Source organism: Trypanosoma melophagium (genome assembly GCF_022059095.1).
Source record: "Trypanosoma melophagium isolate St. Kilda chromosome Unknown ctg7segment1, whole genome shotgun sequence".
In the NCBI taxonomy this organism is placed as follows: Eukaryota; Euglenozoa; class Kinetoplastea; order Trypanosomatida; family Trypanosomatidae; genus Trypanosoma; species Trypanosoma melophagium.
This window is the reverse complement of record NW_027125191.1, coordinates 632,077-650,570: the sequence shown is the minus strand read 5'-3', so window position 1 is coordinate 650,570 and position 18,494 is coordinate 632,077. Positions and strand designations below refer to the sequence as shown.

Genomic DNA, 18,494 nt, shown 5'->3' with positions numbered 1-18,494 from the left:
GAGTTTCTTATGTACTCTATTTGTACATCTGTGTCTTTCTCCGTTTTTATTTTTTATTTCGTTTTCTCTTGGTTTGTGTGATTTTTGTTTTTTTCGTAGGATACACCGACCACAAAAACCACTAATAATAATAATAATAATAATAATAATAATAATAATTATTATTATTATTATTATTATTATTATTAGTGGTAGTTTATAGTCAATAATATATATATATATATATATATATATATATATATACGCACGTATACATACATACAATTGTAGGAGAGTATAGTAGATAGATCCCTCACGCGATGCCCGGTGTTGCGCAGGGACACTTCACGATGTTGCAGGGCACCAGCCCGACCTCGTTCAACTGGCACGGATCCATTCCAACAGTGCAGGCCGACACTAAATTTGAGCCAAACTTCCGTCAGTTTGATTTCTTTCTTGGCTCACCAACAGTACCAGACGAGGCGCTGGTGGAACGCGTATACAAAGTACCAGACGGAGAATCTCACTGGAATATGCGCACCTTCTGGGGACAAAACATCCGTTGTACCCCAGTTGTCATCACAAGTATTCCTGGTGCCGCCTTTGTCAACTTTTTTTATACACGCTTTTTAAATCGGACTGGAACCTCCATCAGATGGTCATTTTGGAAATGTTATGCTGTCATTTTTCTGTGGAATAATTTTACAAAATTTGTAGCACGCGAACGATACTTTCAACGTGATTTTCAGAGAAATCAACTGTATTCCTTTGATGAAGTGAGGGACCAACGTGACCGCCAACGTGTTCGTGAGGCACTGTATGAGAAACAGTTCGTCAAAAATCCTGTAGCTGAGTACCGCATAAAGGCGTGGCAAGTAGCAGAAAGGTTTGCGTAGTATGGTTATTTTTTGTTTTTGTTTTCCTCTCTTTTTTTTTGATTACTTTTGATTGCCGATGATACTGCTGCTGCTGCTGTTATTGTTATTCTTGTCTTTTAAGGGCAGATCGGTTATTCGGGTATGGTTGAGTTTGAGGGAGGAAAGGGAAAAATAGAGTAGGGCTGGTAGTGGAACTTAGTGGGGTAGTGGAGTGGGGTTTCTGTAGTTTAGTGTGTGCTCTGATGATTGGGTCAGGAACACCAGTGAGTGTGAGAGTGTTTGTGTGTGTGTATCGTGTATATGGAGAGGATATATGTAGAAGGCATTATTTTTTTTATTAATCTTTTTTTTTGCTTTTAGCGTTTCAGTTAGACCCTCCTATGAGTGAGAACGACTATGCAAGTGTGTACATGGGTTTATTCTTCTGTATCTGTGCATACATCCTAGTGTGTTGGTAGTTTTGTAGGGCATTCTGAAAATATCAGAATTTTCTTTCCTCGTTTTTACTTCTTTTGCTTTTTCTCTCTTTTTTTCCATTTTAGTGAAAAGTGGAAGGTTCACAAGAGACAATAGGAAATTATGTCGCTTTCTTCTTCTTCTACCTCATCTTCTTGCTCAAACAAGCGGGAAGTTCTTAACCGGGTGAAGGGAATTCTTGAAAAGTATGTGCATTCGAGTGTGATTGACCGTGAGGACATCAAGGATCTTGCGAAGAAGTCCACAGAGGCTGTTACCCCACCAGCCGCCGTGGACGAAGTTAACCGGGCAACACTACAACAATTAATCACATTCCTGCAAGAATGCCATACAGACGAGACGGTGATTAAACCAATACGTGCTGAATTGGAGGCACAGACCACCGCTATGGCCCTTGCGGCGAAGAAACACGAGGAGTGTGAAGAGCAGCAGAGTGAATCGGCGGCTGCACTCCCCGTCTTTTCACTCACATCCTTCCGGGAACGCATGGCGAAGAAGAAGGAAGAACTCCGCCGTCATCGCGAGGCGGCACCAGCGACTGTAGATGAGGCATCGCACACCGCCGATGCACCAGCTGCGACCGCAGCAACTAATATCATGACAACCACAACACCCGCAACAACAATAGCAAGAGGGACTGCAAGTAATGCACCGAGTCTGTCAGTGGACGAGGACGAGCCGAGAGTTCGTCGACACAAGACGGAAGCGGCAGCACCAGTGCCTGTTCTCCTCCCGTTGTTACAGGATGAGGCGGATCTCTACGCTGGTCTGGTCGCAGACACTAACACTCGTGGACGCGGTGGGTGGCAATAGTGATAAAAGCAGTACCAACAGAAACATCGCGAGATTTACTTGTAAGGAGGAAAAGGGGGAGTGTAACTTGCAGTGTGACCAACGGGTCACCGTTGGTTTTCCATCTTTATGTCACTGGAGAAGGGAGGGGGTATTTGTGTATTTGTGTTGTGTCTGTGTATATTTACAAAACAAAAAAAAGAACCACATATATATTTATATATATTTCTCTGTGCTTGTGTCTGTGTGCGTGAGTGTCTGTCTCTGCATGTCATCACTATGCAGAGTTAAAATTGAGATCACACACAATTATTTAGGAACAAGGTTTATAAAATCATCCCCCGCCTTTGTGTGTATTGCGTGGAGGTTTTTTTTTTCGATAGTATGGCAACACAAAGGGGGTGAAAAAAAAGAGAGAAAATACCTCCGATGCCGTTAAAAGAAGAAGAAGAGCAAGAAAACAAAAACTGAAGGACAGAAAAAAGGAAACAATCAATGGCAACAACAATAGAAGAAACGATCATGAGTGATATGTAACAAGCAAGTAAAAATGAAGTAAAACAGAAAAAGGTAGCCAAATGACCTACCACGGTAGTGGTAGGAGGACACGAATAAGGCGATCCGCTCAGCTGAGTGGCGGTCTTGTGTATGCTTTCCCCATGACCAGCCAATTGGGAAGCGAAAAACAAGAACTAGCAAATGTTGAAAGTCATCTCCCGGTCAAAACACTCAAAATAGACAAAAAAAAACAACGTCCAGGTGCTCGCTGCTCTTCCTGCTAATGCTGTTGATGTGGGGTGGGGGGTGAACGTCAGTATTTTCAGGTATATGTTAAGTGAAAAGCGGGAAGAAAAAATAATCATCGACAATTGTTACTTATACTACCTACTACTAGTATTAGCAGTAGGTAGTATTAGTAGTAGTAATAAAAAAGGCAATATTGCAGTACCCCAAAGGTGGCATTCTTCTTGTGAACCAGATTTCTTGAATTTTATACTACTAATAACCGAAAGGGAAAGCAAAGAAAAAAAAACAATACATAAAAGGTAAAATACAGTTTGCTTGAATGTTTTTGGGGGAATAAGTAAGATTTTTTTTTGTTTTTGCATACGGATTCTTTTCTATTTATTCTGTTTCGGTATGGAGGTTGAGTCCAAAGTTATATAGAAAAGGGTGAAAAGCAAAAAAAAAAAAAACACTTCTCATGGCTTGGACGTGCTCAGGTATTTCAAACCAAACAATGGTTCGAAAGTTGGAGCAGGCCTCACTGATATCTACACCAGCTGTTATTGACGCATTCCTTCGTGTGGATCGTGGGTGGTTTGTGTCGGATTTCCACAAAGGCATGGCGTACAATGACTCTCCACTACCTATTGGGTATGGTGCTACCATAAGTGCACCTCATATGCACGCTATTATGGTGGAAATTCTTGCTCCTTATCTTCTTGAAACGGCAGGAAGTCAAAACAAGAGAGTATTGGATATTGGTAGCGGTAGTGGCTATCTGACGGTTATTCTCGCTTTTCTAAGCGGTCCTGGTTCACAGGTTGTTGGTGTGGAACATGTGGAACAACTTCGGCAACGATCATTGGATGTGGTCAAAGAACATTTTCCTCAGTGGGTAAATGAAGGCCGTATATCGTTTATCAACGGTGATGGTAGAGATATTTCAAAAATATTTCCCAATTTTAAAAGTTCATTTGATGTTCTTCACGTCGGTGCGGCTGCTTCAACTGTTCCTCAATCTTACTTTGATTCACTAAGACCTGGTGGATGTCTCGTAATACCGGTGGGAGAGGAAGGTGATATACAGGTTCTTCGTATTTACAAGAAAGATGCTAATGGAAAAGTGGAGATGACAACACGTGGAATAGTACAATTTGTCCCGCTGACTTCCTTGGGACATCAGATAAAGCGTCATAAATAGAAAGGGGTACCTTCCTTTATATTCTTGCTTCTAAATTACCATTCTCTGGGTGTGCGTGTGGAAGTGTTCTTTTTTTTATTTTGCTTTTTTTAATTATCTGTCATGATTTTTTTTTTAATTCGCCGATGAGCTACTACATTTAGTTTCACAAATATCTGTTCATCTTCATATGTCATATATATATATATATATATATATATATATATATGGATGTGAAAATGTATTCTGTATTTTGGTTTTTCTTTTTTGCTCTTCTTGTATTTTGATTGTTCCCCCTTTTTTCTCTCTTTCTCCTTGTATGTTTTTTTTTTTTCTTGATTTCCCACATCTGTATCAATTGTAGTGTGATGGACCGGGACGACTTTGAATTCCCGCCGGATCCAGCCGCGGATGAGTTCGACCTGGGCGGCGATGTCCTCCAGGGCGTTCCCCTCCGCACGCTCTCAAATAAGCCGATCGAGGAGCTCCCACCGACGGTTGTGCCGACGGGGCAGCAGCGGCCGATACGACAATTACTGCAGGGCGGCCGGCGGCAGCGGCAGCGGCAGCGGCGGGAGCGGGAGCGAAGTCCCCCTCGCGAGTCACCGGCGAGTGCGGCGGAGGAGGAAACGGCGGCAGCCGCCCCCCTCGCCGGGCAGAAACGTGCCCGCTTCGACTGGACGGAGGAGGAGCTGCGGGAGTTCTACACACTTCTCTCGCAGTACGGCACAGACTTTAACGCCATTGCCGTCATGTACAATGGGCGATCGCGGGCAGATGTGAAGCGGCTGTATCACCGCGAACTGCGCCGTCGCCGCGGAGATGTGCGGGCCGCTTTGGCAGCGCGGGAGTCGATTGATCTCGGCGTCTTTCGAGCTCGTCTGAAGCGTCGCGAGGAGGAGCGACTTGGGCCCGCCCGCCGCCTCGACCGTGATGAAGAAGAGGCGTTGCGGCAAATAGAGGCGGGACTCTTCTCAGAGCAGCGCGGAGATGTAGACGCTGAATTTGACTTTGACGCCGTTCCGGAGGGAACGAAGGATGAGAAGGAAGAAGAAGCAGAAGCAAAAGTAGAAAAGGAAAAAGAAAAGTTTGAGGAGAAGCAGGAAAATTGGGAAGAAAAGATATTTGGGGCTTCGCATGCTGTTTTACCCCCGTCTCCTGGAAATGAGTATGACTGTGATGATTTTAAATCTGCAGATAGAGATGATGGTAATGGTGATAACAACAATAATAAGGACAGGGACAGGGACAGGGACAACATTCCTCTGGCAGAATTGGCAGCGTTAAAAAGTGCTGAAGAAGGCGTAGAGAGAGAACCTGCTGATGAAGCTTTTACGGATGATCTCCTAGGGCTCAATGAATCATTAGATGACGATTTATATCACTTTTAAAAGGGGGATTACTGTTGTTGTTGTCGTTGTTGTTGTTGTTCTTGTTGTATATCTGCTTCTCTTGAAGTAAAAGCATATATATATATATATATATTGAACATGATAGGACTGTCCGAGTGAAACTGTCAGTACTCCATAATGTGCCTTCCTTGTATCTTCAATTGCTTCTCCCTTTTTTTTTTTTCTGATGCGTGCAAAGTCAAAAATCTTAATTTTTTTTATTATTTACTTTGTTTCTCATTATTGCTTTCACTTTCATATATCACATACTATTGCTTCTACTTTATTGTTATTCTTGTTGTTTTATTGTTTTTATTCATTTATGGATTCTTACTTAAACAAAGGGATAGGATGCAACTCTGCTATAGTTGTCAGCATGCATTTCCAGTCTCTGCGCTTTCTCCTTGTGTCTTCAGTGACATTATCTCCCACCGCTTTGAGGAAGTACATAAAATTGTAAAAGAGATAAAGGTGACAACTCCAGAGGAAAATCACAGGGTTGTGAAACTGCAGACTGCACTACGTGAGTTATGCTCAGCGGTAGATCAAGAGATAGGTGCCCTTAAGGAGTGTAAAGCGAATCTTGAAGCTGCACGTCAGCGAGATCGACAAGAGCGTGAGTTAGGTACACAATCCTGTTCAGCAACCGCACATGGAAATAATACGACTCTGAATACGCAAACTGTGGCACACAGTCCTAGACGACCTAGTCATAGTGGTTTCAACCCCAGAGCTACTTTTAATGGAACTGTACCTGTATATAAATTGCGCAAAATGAACTCTGCATTAGAACTGGTCTCTGCTAGTATATATTCCGTTTTGGAAAGTTTAGCTATTCGTACTCGAGCAGCTGTTGCATTGTTGTGGTTGCCACCTCCTGGCGTTGTATCCACTGAACTTGTGGCACCTTTTGTAGTAGGAAGAGATATATCCAAACTTCGTAATTCTGCACCATACCGTGTATCTGAAACATCTGTTCCGTGCGCTGTAAGTGAGACAGGAATTGCGGTAAACCTTAAACCCAAAATTGGGATGAATGAACCTAGAATGTCAGATAACGCACCATTAATGGATTTAATTGATTCATCTAATGCTGCACAACTTCTTGTACCTGTATTTACAAGGTATGGAGAGGTTCAACGATCTGTCCTTGGTGTGGTGCATCTCATTGGGACCCCAATGTTTCCATGTCCTTTTAATTCCCGAAATGAAGAAATGGCAGTACAAACGGCTGCCACACTTTCTATCATATTATCTTCTTATCACGAGACGATGGGTGGAGAATGGGCAAATCGTATTTATGACCCATCTCTTTTAATCAGCGCTTCTGCTTATCAAAATACCCTTGATATGCGAAGCAGCCAAAAGGCGTTGGATGACTTTTCCCCACCATCAACCCTCATATTCCGTTCTGTTAATGAGCGAAAAGCGGATGAAGATGCCCGCGATGTGATAAAAGCACTCCGACATGCCATGGTAAAACGTGCAACTCCTAAAATGCCAGTCTGGTCTATTAAAGATTTACATCGCTTTGCCACGAATATGGAGAATAACTGGGTCACTGCGTTAAAAAGTAACAGTGAGATGGAAAGAAGAATGGCTACCCTAGAAGAAAGGGCTCTCCGTGTTGAATTAGAAAGAGGTAGACCGGGTACAGTATCCTCTCTAGGAGAGAATTCCAATTACTTTTGCGAATATCAGGGTCTCTCACCACAATCTGGTGTGTGTTCTAGTCCAATATGTGCTACATTGCCCTCAGTGGTTGATAGAAAGAGTATTTTGAAAGCAGAACAAATTGATGAAATTGAAATTACTGCCTTGCGACGCTTACATAGCATGGGAGTTGATACAACTCCCTTTCTGACTCAGAGAGAAGTAGATCATGTATGATATATTGGAATTTTATGTAAAACTGATACTTTTTTTTGTTCATTACTATTATTTTTTCTCCTCCCTCAATTTTTCTGTTTTTTATATGTTGAAATCTTCTTTGATGCATCATTCTTCTTTTTATTAATCTCTCCTCGAACACATTGTGTTTTACTTTATCTGGACTCTTGAAACGCTTTTTTTTTATTGTTTCTTAATGTTTTTTTTTACTTTTGCGTGTGTGTGTGTGTGTGTGTGTGTGTGTGTGCGTTTCTTCTACCAGTACCTGGTTAGAGAGGTATACATAAAGAGAAAGGTAATAATAAACAGCTATAAACTATTTTTAAAAAAATGCGGATCTCAAATACCCCATCACCAAAACCGCGGGACTTTAGGTTTTATGTTACTAAAGTAGTTGGTATTCTTTTCTGTTCTTTTGTGGTGATGTATTCTCGATTGATTGAGGTTTTGCTCCGATCACGCAATACCATTCAACCTGTAATGTGGTTTTCTTATTTTTTCTACGGAGTATTTTTCTCCATATGGTTCTACACCGCCTTTTTCGTTCAACCCAAACACCCAAACTGGGGTGAGACGCACAAACATTTGGTTTATACTGCGACGGCTGCAGTAAGTACAGGCGGTCTTCTTTGGACTATTGCGATATGGCCTGTTTATCATATATGGACGATACCACTAGGAATGGTAGTACTCTCACTATTTCTTGACATCGTTGCGCTTATCCCATCATTTTCGAAAAAAGTTAAACAGTGATACAAAAAATTTTGTTAATGATTGAGGACAGCACAAAGAAAGAAAGAAAGAAAGAAAAGGCGAAACGGATTATTATACATATTGGAAAGGAATTGGAGAACTTAAACTCAGATGTGCTTTATTTTCTCTTGTTGCAGAAACTGTGTTATTATTATTATTATTATTGTTTTTGTTGTTGCTGCTGCTGTTGCTGTTTTTCTTATCTTTCCGTGCACTCTGGTTTGCTCCCTTTCTTATGATGATAATGTGTTTGTTGTTCTTGTTCTCGTTGTTAATGTATTCATGTACGGCTCTCTACTTAACACGAGTTTTTTCTTTCTTCTTTTTCGTTATTGTCCTGCCTTTCCCTTCCTTTGTCTTGTCGAATGTGGGTTTCTTATTTGCAAAGCCGTTTCATTTGAGTATGAAGACATTTCAGAGCTCCTCGCGTGGCCGCGGGGCGGTGTCGTCGCGTGGTGGTCGTGGAAGAGGCCGTGGAGATGCACGTTTCGCCGCGCGCTTCACAGACCCGCGCTTTCAAATTTCCCGTCGCGGTGGTAGAGGGGGTAATAACCATACTAATTATAACGGGCATGAGAATCCACGCGATGCCGCGCTTCGAGATCCGCGATTCACCAAGCACCTGCGCAAGATTGAGGGACATTCCGCGGAGTTTGATGAAGAAGAGGACGACGAAGAGGAAGATGATGATGATGTCTCTGGCAGTGTCAGCAGCAGCCAGTCTGCTGACGATAATGATGATCATGAGGTTATGAACATTGTAGATGGGGAAGTGGGGGATCTGGAAGACGAGGCAGCGGCTTGGTCGGCCTCTGATGTGGAGTTTGTTGAGCCACGCCGTCGTTTAGCCATCGTGAATTGCAGCTGGGACCATATACGAGCGGTGGATCTGTACGCCATCCTCTTCTACGCTCTTCCACTTGGAGGACAACTTGTGGATGTTTCTGTTTACCTGAGTGACTTTGGTAGGCGCATGTTAGAGCATGAACGTATCCAGGGTCCGGATCTATGGGAGAAAAAAGAGGTGGCGGAAGTTCAGCGCAATGCTTCAAAAATCCCTGGAGGGCAAAATGCTGACGAGACAATGGATGAAGATGACCTCCGTCTTCGCAAGAATAATAATAATAATAATAATGGTAATAACTATGATGATGATGATGGTACTGGTAAAAATAACAATAATAATAATGATGATGATGCATGGCAAGATGATAACATTGCGATGCTGGAGGAAGAAGGAGAGGACGGGGAATTTTTTTCCCAGGGGAAGTACCGCAAGTATGAGCGGGATCGCATGAAGTACTACTACGCCATCGCCACTTTCGACTCTGCAGAGACAGCCGAGACTGTTTACAAACAGTTGGATGGTATGGATGTGGAGGCGAGTGGTGTAGTGCTTGATCTCCGTTATGTAGATGATGATGAAACATTCGAGAAACCCGTAAACCGCGCTGACCATATTCCTCCAAATTATAGGCCGCTCGCAGCTTTTAAAGCCGCGGCACTATCGCAAACTCGATTCCGTATTTCATGGGATCAGGATGATGTTTTCCGCCATCGCTCTATTCGTGATAGCTTCACTGGTGAAACCGCAGAGGATGATCTCGCAGCGTACATTGCACCACCAGCTTCATCAGATGAAGATGATATTGGTGATGGTGGCAAAGGTAACAGCACCAATGATAAGGAAAAACGTATTCGGGATAAACTACGGATTCGTAAGAAGTACGCGGCATTGTTAGAGGAAATTGGTGGCCTCCCGCAGGACTATGAACCGAGTGAAGAAGGAGATAACAACGATGAGAGGAATTCTGGCAATGAAGACGAAGATGAGGATGGAGAAGATGATTCCCTTAATCGGTTCAGTGATGTTGAAATGGAAAGTGCTGAAGATGAAGAGGAGGATCATGATGATGGTGAGGTCATGGGAGACATGGAGGCCACTCTTGATTTGGATGCCGAGACAAAGGCCGCACGTCTTCAGCGCGAAGCTCACATAAAACAAATGATGAAGTCTGGTGATCTTGGTGCCAAGGCAGAGCTGAAGTACAAACTTCGACGAAAGGAGATGCGGAAGGCAAAAAAAGAGATGCTTGAGCAGGAGCGGGAGTCAGAGGCGGCGCAGCTGCAGGCCGATCGTGAGAAGCGACGACAGGCACTGCGAGAGGCTCTTGCCACGGACGACATGGGCGCCACACACGTCAGTGGCAAAGAGAAGCGGAAATTGCATGCAAAGGCCGTCAAGCAGCGGGCGGCGGCGGAGCGGGAGGCGAAGAAAAAGATGCGGGCCTCCAACGCACTCGGCGTCACTCGCGAATTGCGAGAGGCGCGGCAGCAGGAAGCCGCAGAGGTCGCCGCCGACACCATTGATCCGCGCTTTCAGAGCAAATTGCTTGCCGATCCACGCTTTCACCTTGACGTTGCACAGAAAGATAAACGGTCAAAGGCGGAACTCGTGGAACTTGCCGCCACCGTCGCCACAGCACGGCAGTCAAAGCGGCAACAAGAGGGAAAGAAGGCAAACGCTGATGACGCAATGGAGTACTTCCTCAACAGACCCGGAAAGAAGACAAAGAGGGAGAATCAATAAAAGAAAGAAAAAAGAAGAAGGAAAAATAAAATAGCACGTACCAAAATGCTCAATACACGGTTAACTTGACTATATGGTTTTTTTTCCCCTTTGTGAGAAAAAAAAAGAACAAACTAATAACAATACATACTATTCCTTTATTTGTCCTATTTTTTTTTTTGATTATATAGTGTTATTTTTCTTTTTCTTTTTGTTTCTTTTCTGTCTTTTTTTTTCTCTTATTCGTATTCTTTCCTATAGACTCTGTGCAAATGTCAGAGGAGGAAGAAGAGGGGGTGGAGTCCATAAAGGCACAAGTGGCGTCTCTCATCGCCTCCCGCGATCTCGACGGCTTAACGTCATTTCTGCAACGTTTACCGCCCGGTCCAACACTGCAGTCACTCGTGGCATCCTCCCTGCGGGGAGAATTGCCAGCGCAAAGTGATGGGGTCTCTCTTGTGCTGCTCACAAAGTTGATCAACAGTGCCATGCAAACAAGCAGCTACGGGACAGTGGAAACAGAATGTATGCGGGGACTCACATTGTATAAGGCCCTCGCCATGCGACCAGAGGCAAATAATGTAGTGAATGAATTTCTCCATTCTTTTGCTACATTTCTCGCGACACGACACCGCTTCGCCGAGTCCTCTCAACGTTTTTATGAGTTATACATGCGAACCAAAGGACTTTCTCACCTTCGCAAAGCTATAGTGTGTGCTATTCAGGCGGATGCAACTGTAATACGTTCCCGACTCTTGGGATTGTTTTACAAGGATGAAAATGTGGTGTTACTCGGAGAGTTGTATACGATTTTGAGTCGTGCATATAATTTTCACGTACTGCGCCAAAGCGACCTACAGCGATTTCTCCCATATGTGGAACCTTCATCTACTACTGTTGATGCAGTCACACGTGCCTTTGTTCAGCATAACTTGCAAGCCGTTTCTCGTGTTTACCATAATATTGGTTTCAAAGAACTTGGATCAATTCTTGGCATCACTGCGCCGGAGGCAGAAAGACTTGTAGCTCAAATGGTGACAGAGCGTCGCCTAGATGCGTGTCTTGATCAGACCACAGAGACCGTTATCTTCACTCAGTCAGATAATACATCTGTGATGGCAGCATGGGATGCAAAGACTACTTCAGTATGCGAGGAATTAGCCCTTGTGGCTGATCTTATCGTCAGTCGCCACCCCGAATTCAATGATTATCTCTTGCTTAAATGAGAGATAATATCTACAAAGAGCAGAAAAAAAAAGGTAAAATGTGTGAGTGTGTGAATATGAGTCTATATAATTGTTGTTGCGTCTTTGATTGCTTCTTCTTCGAATTCGTAAAGTAAAAGAAAAGGAAAAAAAAGAGAGAAAAGGGAGAAGACGGAAAGTTGCTCAAAAAAAATAAAATAAAATAAAAGAAAAACATTATACCTTTGGATACCATGAAAGTTATTTTTATTTTCTTCTGTTTTGTTGTTCCTCCTGTTTTTTAACAACATGTTGTGATGACGTTTTTTAAGTTTCTATGCCTTGGAGTTGTTGGTTATTGGGTCCAGGTAGTTTGTTGATGTCTCCGCAGCGCTATGTAGTTATGGCCCACAAGTGGAACGTTTCTATTGCCATTGGCTTCGTTATCGGTTCCTTTATAGTTTCATTCAATGCAGTAAGAGAGAGACGTCAAGAGCGTGCAATGCGTCTTGCCAAACTTATGGCAGAAGGCCTTTCATATGAGGAACTTTTAGCGGAGGGTTTTACAGTTTCGGAACTCCGTGATTACGGTATTTGGGCAGAGAAGTATCGTTCAAAAAAGTTCAACCGAGAAACATATGATGTAGGGTTATTACCCGAGGCTTCAGAGGAACAAATAAAGGGAGAAAGGATGTCGTCTTCACCATCCCCAAGCAGTATCTCTTTTGCTCCGTCCGGTATAAAGTTTGATCACATGTGGGTAAAAAGCAGCACTAGTGGTGTAATATCAGGAGAAATGTCAAGCTCCTGTGGTGTTGAATCCTATGCTATAGTTGGAAATCTTAGCGCAAGTATTGTGAGTAGCTTTACTATGGAAGATTCTTTTTACCGTTTCCCTATTGAATTAAAACGATACGCTCACCACGATGGATCGAGGTTAACCCTCGTGGCAGAGGACCTCTCTGCTACAAGGGAAAATATCACAACAGAGATATACAAGATGAAGTGTGTTGAACGGGTGCGAGCAGTAGCGGAGCAGCAGCAGACATACTTCAAGATACAATATGACATTCCTGCAAGTACTGTTATAACGACTATTATGGAACGCTTCTTAAATATCTCTACTGGGTCTGCATCCATGGTTACTGCCGTATTTTTTTTAGTACATGATTATATGGGTTATATTATTCAACTTGAAACGCATGTGGACAACTACGAGATTCGTCTTGCTGATCTTTGCCGAACATTGCAAAGTGCTAAAATAGAGTCTATTCTCCGACAACCCATTGGACAGCAAGAACATGCCTTACAGTCAGGTATGGGAGGAGAGGTATTTCTTGTTTCTCTCCCGCTGCCCTTCATGGTAACACGAACAACTATTGGTAGTACACTTGCACTACGCTACCGATATGTGGATGTGTGGTCAGGCGAAATCCTCACGTGGATGCCAAAATTAAAAAATGGACAAGATAAAGAGGGAGTGTATATTTTGATTCCCAATAAATTATATCTGGTATCGCATTGGCATTCAGACGTAACAACCCATGCGAATATCATGAAAGAAATAAAACTGCTATTTGCAGAGGTAAGCGCTACACTGGTAAGTGAAGGAAGCAAAGATTTACCAGCAAGTCGCTACATTTCTAAAGCGTTAGAAATGCCATTACCTCCTATTGATATTTTCAACACATGTATATGTAATCATTCAGCTGATCCTTATATCAACCTTTTCATGTACTCAAAGGATGAAGAGATATTTGAGATAGAAGTTGGTACATTATCTCTTACTGATGTAAGTTACTTGTTGTTATCAGTGAATCCACTATTTTCAAAACCACCCCGACAACAGATGGGAAACACAGCTGGAGGAAAGGTTACTGTTACGTTTGTGGGTGAAACTGAAAATAGTATGACACTTCACATTAATGCTTTAGAGCTTACTCAAGCAAGTATTTGGTTTGTCGTAAAGTGTTTACATACTTGTAAGAGTGAGATGCCGAATGTACTTCGTCGTTACATTGAATCCATTCTTGACGGATTCTCATTTTCCGTTAGTGCATAATCTCACCTCCCCCTCTTATCCCTAACCTTTCCTTACCCCACCCACAAGTACACAAACTAACGTGCACTCACAGAATTTCAAGAATAAAAAAAAAGTATGCTTTTATTACCGAGAGAAGTTGGATGAAGTCTTGTCATTGTGTTCATTGTCGGTTCACTATTGGTACCGATTTGTTTTGCGCTGTCCGTGTGTATTTTATTATTATTATTATTATTATTATTATTATTATTATTATTATTATTATTATTATTATTATTATTTTCTCCTCCTGTATTTTTTTGTTATTTTGTTTCTGCTCCTCTATTTTCCTGGGTTCCTCTTCTACTTTTTCTTCTATCTAACATTCATTCTCTTTTTCTTTCTTTCTTTCTTTCCCTAGTGAAAAAGAAAATACTTGGAAAGGCATGTTTCCCGCCTTTCAGGGTCTGGATGTTTTTCGAAAGCAACTTGCGGCGTATCCCGGTGAGTTTAGTGAAAAGGCGAGTCGAGTAGATGGCGGTGGACGTGTATTACTTCCTTCTTCCTGTCTGGCAGAACTTGCCACCATGAACGTTGTATACCCGCTTCAGTTTTGCATTCGCTCTCGACAAGCTACCTGCTACGCTGGTGTACTGGAGTTTAACGCCGATAACGGTATTGTTATTATGCCTCTGTGGATGTTTTCTGCACTCATGCTCCAACCCGGTGACACTGTCTCTCTCGAAACTTGTGTACTGCCACCAGGAAAACTTGTCAAACTACGTCCTCAGCAGATGAGCTTTATTCAGTTGAGTGACCCTAAGCATGTTTTGGAGATGCATCTTAGTCAATATCCTGTTCTCACAAGGGGCACATCGATAGTGTTACAGTACCTCGATCGTGAATTCGTTATTGATGTAATAGATATCACAGATGAAAATGACCGCAGTGTTCAGGCTATATCAACTGTCCGTGCAGATGCGCAGGCGACTGAACTAAAAGTTGAGTTTGAACGTCCTTTGGATATGCCAACATCACCAACGGAAGAGGAGAAGGCAGTACCACAGGGAGTTAATGTAATTGGCTCAGGTGACGCTCTAGATTTTACCCCATTTGTCTTCAAACCACCAACCATTGCAAAAAGCAAGGAAACTGCGGAAGGTGAAGGAACTAAACAGCAGGAACAAGAGGAAGATAAATCAAAATCTGGTTTCGTCCCTTTTGCTGGTGGGGGTCGTCGTCTGAATGGCAAACCTGTTGTATCTGCCTCACCAGTACCAGTAGAGGAAGAGAAGAAGAAGAGTACAGAAAAGACAGCTGATGAAAAGGCACGGGAAGCACGAGAGAAGCGGTTTCAGGCCTTTAGTGGGACTGGACGCTCGTTGCGATAGGTATATTATTGTTGTGAATGTTTAGTGGGAATTTATTTTTCAGTTTTTTTTTCTCGTTTTTCTTCAAACTTTTTTTTTTTTCTTACGCTTGGATCGAGGTCATATTTCTGCCCCTATATCTCTCCAACAGGACTGGTCTCATCTCTTATTCTTCTTTTTCCTTTTTTTTTTACTTTCTTTCTCTCTTTTTATTATTGTTTCTTTTTTTCTTGCTGTTAAGGTGATATTCCTTATATTGCTGCACATCAACGTCAACACGCGGTTATGGTCTCGTTCAGCCTCGACGGACGCATTGAACAGCGGTATAAAATACTGCGCCATATTGGCAGTGGGGCGTACGGTGTAGTGTGGTGTGCTCTAGACACAGTGACGAACACCCACGTGGCGTTAAAGAAAGTTTTTGACGCTTTTGCAAATCAACAGGATGCACAGCGAACGTACCGTGAAGTAATGCTGCTTGATGCGTTGCAGCATGAGAGTGTTGTTCCATTGAAGAAAGTAATTCGTTCCGTGAATGATACAGATCTCTATCTGGTTTTTGAGCTTGTAGAAACGGATCTCTCAACCATTTTGCGTCATAATCTGGTGGAACCTATACAGCGTCAGTATCTGGCGTACCAAGTAGTTAAAATTGTAGCCTACTTACATAGCAGTGGAGTTATTCACCGGGACCTAAAGCCAGCGAACGTCTTTGTAAACTCGAATTGTCTTATAAAACTAGGTGACTTTGGTCTTGCTCGTTGTGTCGGTAATAATAAGGAAGATATATTTAAAGATCTCACCGAGTACATCGCTACACGTTGGTATAGATCACCGGAGGTGCTCGTCCGGTCATCTACCTACACAACCGCTATGGATATCTGGGCGGTTGGATGCATCATTGGTGAACTCCTCACCGCATCCCCACTCTTTATGGGGAATTCCACACTACATCAACTTTCACTCATCGTTAGCGCACTAGGCGAACCAACAACAGAAGATATAGATGGACTTCAATCCGAAGAAGCGTGGCCACTTGTTGATGCCCTTCCCCCTGTAGAAAGTGAACCTCTTCGGGAACAACTAAAAGAATATGACGAAGAGGCAGTAGATTTAGTTTGTAAACTTCTTGTGTTTGACCCCAAAAAACGATTAACAGCACGTGAGGCACTTCGGCACCCGTACTTGGCACCTTTTGTTAGTGAAAAAGACTTTGAAGAAGTTGACAACGCCGCTCCAATTAGATTACCCTTGCCAGACGAGAAGGATTATTCTGCTGCAGAGTATAGGGAGACACTATATAAGTTCATCGATCATCGATATCGATAGAAGATTTCCTCTTAGAGTTACGACCCAGAAAGGGGTAATATTTGCTGTATATACACACACACACACACGAAAAAAAAAAAAAACAGAAACGTTCATATTTTACGAGTGGAAATAAAAAATAAAAAAAAATCTTCGACATCCCTTACTACTAATGAATTCGATATTGGTTTTATTTTTATCTCCTCTCTTGGAGATGGTAACGTTACTCTTGGGAATGGTTATCTTTCATTTTTATTTATTTATTTTTTTTTCCACCCTTTTTCTTGTTCTTCTGCATTTCTTGAAAGTTGCAGTGCAAAACATTTTTTTTCTATTGCCGATAATATTAGTGCATTCATAACTCATGCCTTCCACCGTATCTAATGCTGCTGAATTTCAGCAGCCTGAGTGGGAACTCAGTTCGAGTTCAGATGAAAACAGCATTAGTAGCAGAAACATCTCTTGTGATGATCGCCTTGAATGTGGTGCATTACAAGAGCGTATTGAACGCCTTCTGTCTAATTGGGAAGAAACAACCTCAAGAGCTATCATGAAATGGGGTAGTATAGGTGTGAAATCAAGTGAATATACCAAAATTGTACATCGTAACATCATACAAAAGAAGCAGAAAGAACAAGAAGAACGAGAACTGCAAAAAATTAGAGCACAAAAACAATATGAGCAAAAGCGACGAGAGCAGCGGATTCGTATGGCTGCTAATTTTTGGGCTCGGCGTCGTGAAAACCAAAAGGGGACTGGAAATCATAAATTCCTTAATAGAAGCACAACACCACCGAAAGAGCTACATGCGCCGAAAACTCAGTGGAATACAACAGCAACAACAAGTTGTAGTCCATCTATACGACAGACACATATTGCTATAGTACAGAAACTCCGAAAGGCCCCTGTTGTTGCACCAATTACACATACCACCGTTGAAAGACATGAAACAACGATAGTTCCAGAATATGTTCAAGAAGTTTTCGCAATTGAAGCAGATCAATTAGGTTCTATAAGTTCTGGTAAACATCAGGATACGTTCAGCGAAAAAAGGAATTATGGCGATCAACACATTATTTCTACACTACTGATATCTAATGAGGAACAGCAACCAGATGAGAAGAAAGAATCATTAGTTGTAGAACAATCTCTTCCTCACCTAACTGCATCTGAGTGTGAAGAGGCAACGCTTATGAATGAATCTTCTTCTTTACCTGTTATGCCTGTTGTAGTACAAACCGAGGCGAAACTGTTGGTTCCAGGTGTAGGAGAAAAAGAGCATAAAATTGGTGGATTTGAAGATGACAGTTTCCAACTTTCGGGGGTGATTGTAAGGGATAGGGTTCGTCCTGGGGATCCACCTCATGTTGATGCAACCAATAAAATGATAATGACCTATAGTAGTGATAGTAGTAGTAGTAGTAGTAGTAGTAGCAGGGGTAAAAGTAGGAACGAGAAGGATAATATAGAAGCTATGATCACTGCGCAGAATAAAACTGACGAAGTGGCAGAGCACGAAATGGAAGCCCAAGAGTTTAAGAAGGATTTTCCAAATGATGTAATAGAAGAAAACAATCTCTCTTCTTTTGATACCACTGAATCAACACGTCTAACTGAAGAAGAAGGTAAAGAATGTTTAGAACTCTCAAGCATTCACTCAGAAATTAGTGAAGATGCGACAAGGCCACCTTTTTCCGGGACGGCAAAGTTAGAGAAAAGTTCGGATGTAAGTGAATATACGAGTTCTATCACTTTTGCTCATTCCCTGTCAACAGTGAAAGAGGAAAGCAAATCTGAGAGCATATATTCAGATGATTTTGATACAAGCTCAATCTCTGAGAATGATGAACTGTGATATCTTTTTCTTTCTGGTATCGTTTATTTTTATGGAGTTTTTGGTGCTATTATTCGTTTCATTCAACAAGCTTATTCCTCTCGTTTCACTGAAGATTTCAGTTGTTTCTAATCCTTTTTTTT

General features: G+C 42.2%; 12 protein-coding genes across 12 annotated transcripts; all 12 read left to right on the top strand.

The window, feature by feature from the left end:
* Window positions 1-299: 299 nt before the first annotated feature.
* LSM04_003753 (uncharacterized protein) lies at window positions 300-875 on the top strand (the record flags this gene model as incomplete). The annotated part of the gene is made up of 1 exon (XM_067334122.1): window positions 300-875. One exon carries the CDS (start codon window positions 300-302, stop codon window positions 873-875), a length of 576 nt encoding a protein of 191 aa, XP_067186309.1.
* A 561-nt stretch (window positions 876-1,436) lies between these two features.
* On the top strand, window positions 1,437-2,147 carry LSM04_005374 (uncharacterized protein; the record flags this gene model as incomplete). The annotated part of the gene is made up of 1 exon (XM_067334120.1): window positions 1,437-2,147. The coding sequence occupies one exon, from the start codon at window positions 1,437-1,439 to the stop codon at window positions 2,145-2,147; it is 711 nt and encodes a 236-aa protein (XP_067186366.1).
* A 1,183-nt stretch (window positions 2,148-3,330) lies between these two features.
* On the top strand, window positions 3,331-4,053 carry LSM04_005476 (uncharacterized protein; the record flags this gene model as incomplete). The annotated part of the gene is made up of 1 exon (XM_067334119.1): window positions 3,331-4,053. The coding sequence occupies one exon, from the start codon at window positions 3,331-3,333 to the stop codon at window positions 4,051-4,053; it is 723 nt and encodes a 240-aa protein (XP_067186375.1).
* A 347-nt stretch (window positions 4,054-4,400) lies between these two features.
* Window positions 4,401-5,423, top strand: LSM04_003263 (Transcription factor TFIIIB component B''; the record flags this gene model as incomplete). The annotated part of the gene is made up of 1 exon (XM_067334118.1): window positions 4,401-5,423. One exon carries the CDS (start codon window positions 4,401-4,403, stop codon window positions 5,421-5,423), a length of 1,023 nt encoding a protein of 340 aa, XP_067186289.1.
* Window positions 5,424-5,774: 351 nt separating this feature from the next.
* Window positions 5,775-7,313, top strand: LSM04_005889 (uncharacterized protein; the record flags this gene model as incomplete). The annotated part of the gene is made up of 1 exon (XM_067334117.1): window positions 5,775-7,313. The coding sequence occupies one exon, from the start codon at window positions 5,775-5,777 to the stop codon at window positions 7,311-7,313; it is 1,539 nt and encodes a 512-aa protein (XP_067186386.1).
* Window positions 7,314-7,643: 330 nt separating this feature from the next.
* Window positions 7,644-8,066, top strand: LSM04_008038 (uncharacterized protein; the record flags this gene model as incomplete). Its single annotated transcript, XM_067334116.1, has 1 exon — window positions 7,644-8,066. One exon carries the CDS (start codon window positions 7,644-7,646, stop codon window positions 8,064-8,066), a length of 423 nt encoding a protein of 140 aa, XP_067186458.1.
* Window positions 8,067-8,469: 403 nt separating this feature from the next.
* Window positions 8,470-10,656, top strand: LSM04_002560 (uncharacterized protein; the record flags this gene model as incomplete). The annotated part of the gene is made up of 1 exon (XM_067334115.1): window positions 8,470-10,656. One exon carries the CDS (start codon window positions 8,470-8,472, stop codon window positions 10,654-10,656), a length of 2,187 nt encoding a protein of 728 aa, XP_067186262.1.
* Window positions 10,657-10,907: 251 nt separating this feature from the next.
* Window positions 10,908-11,861, top strand: LSM04_006495 (Proteasome component (PCI) domain; the record flags this gene model as incomplete). Its single annotated transcript, XM_067334114.1, has 1 exon — window positions 10,908-11,861. The coding sequence occupies one exon, from the start codon at window positions 10,908-10,910 to the stop codon at window positions 11,859-11,861; it is 954 nt and encodes a 317-aa protein (XP_067186406.1).
* A 295-nt stretch (window positions 11,862-12,156) lies between these two features.
* On the top strand, window positions 12,157-13,881 carry LSM04_002890 (uncharacterized protein; the record flags this gene model as incomplete). Its single annotated transcript, XM_067334113.1, has 1 exon — window positions 12,157-13,881. One exon carries the CDS (start codon window positions 12,157-12,159, stop codon window positions 13,879-13,881), a length of 1,725 nt encoding a protein of 574 aa, XP_067186276.1.
* A 404-nt stretch (window positions 13,882-14,285) lies between these two features.
* LSM04_006416 (Ubiquitin fusion degradation protein Ufd1-like) lies at window positions 14,286-15,230 on the top strand (the record flags this gene model as incomplete). Its single annotated transcript, XM_067334112.1, has 1 exon — window positions 14,286-15,230. One exon carries the CDS (start codon window positions 14,286-14,288, stop codon window positions 15,228-15,230), a length of 945 nt encoding a protein of 314 aa, XP_067186403.1.
* A 264-nt stretch (window positions 15,231-15,494) lies between these two features.
* LSM04_001939 (Protein kinase domain) lies at window positions 15,495-16,538 on the top strand (the record flags this gene model as incomplete). The annotated part of the gene is made up of 1 exon (XM_067334111.1): window positions 15,495-16,538. The coding sequence occupies one exon, from the start codon at window positions 15,495-15,497 to the stop codon at window positions 16,536-16,538; it is 1,044 nt and encodes a 347-aa protein (XP_067186245.1).
* A 343-nt stretch (window positions 16,539-16,881) lies between these two features.
* On the top strand, window positions 16,882-18,372 carry LSM04_003067 (uncharacterized protein; the record flags this gene model as incomplete). Its single annotated transcript, XM_067334109.1, has 1 exon — window positions 16,882-18,372. The coding sequence occupies one exon, from the start codon at window positions 16,882-16,884 to the stop codon at window positions 18,370-18,372; it is 1,491 nt and encodes a 496-aa protein (XP_067186281.1).
* Between the last annotated feature and the right edge of the window lie 122 nt (window positions 18,373-18,494).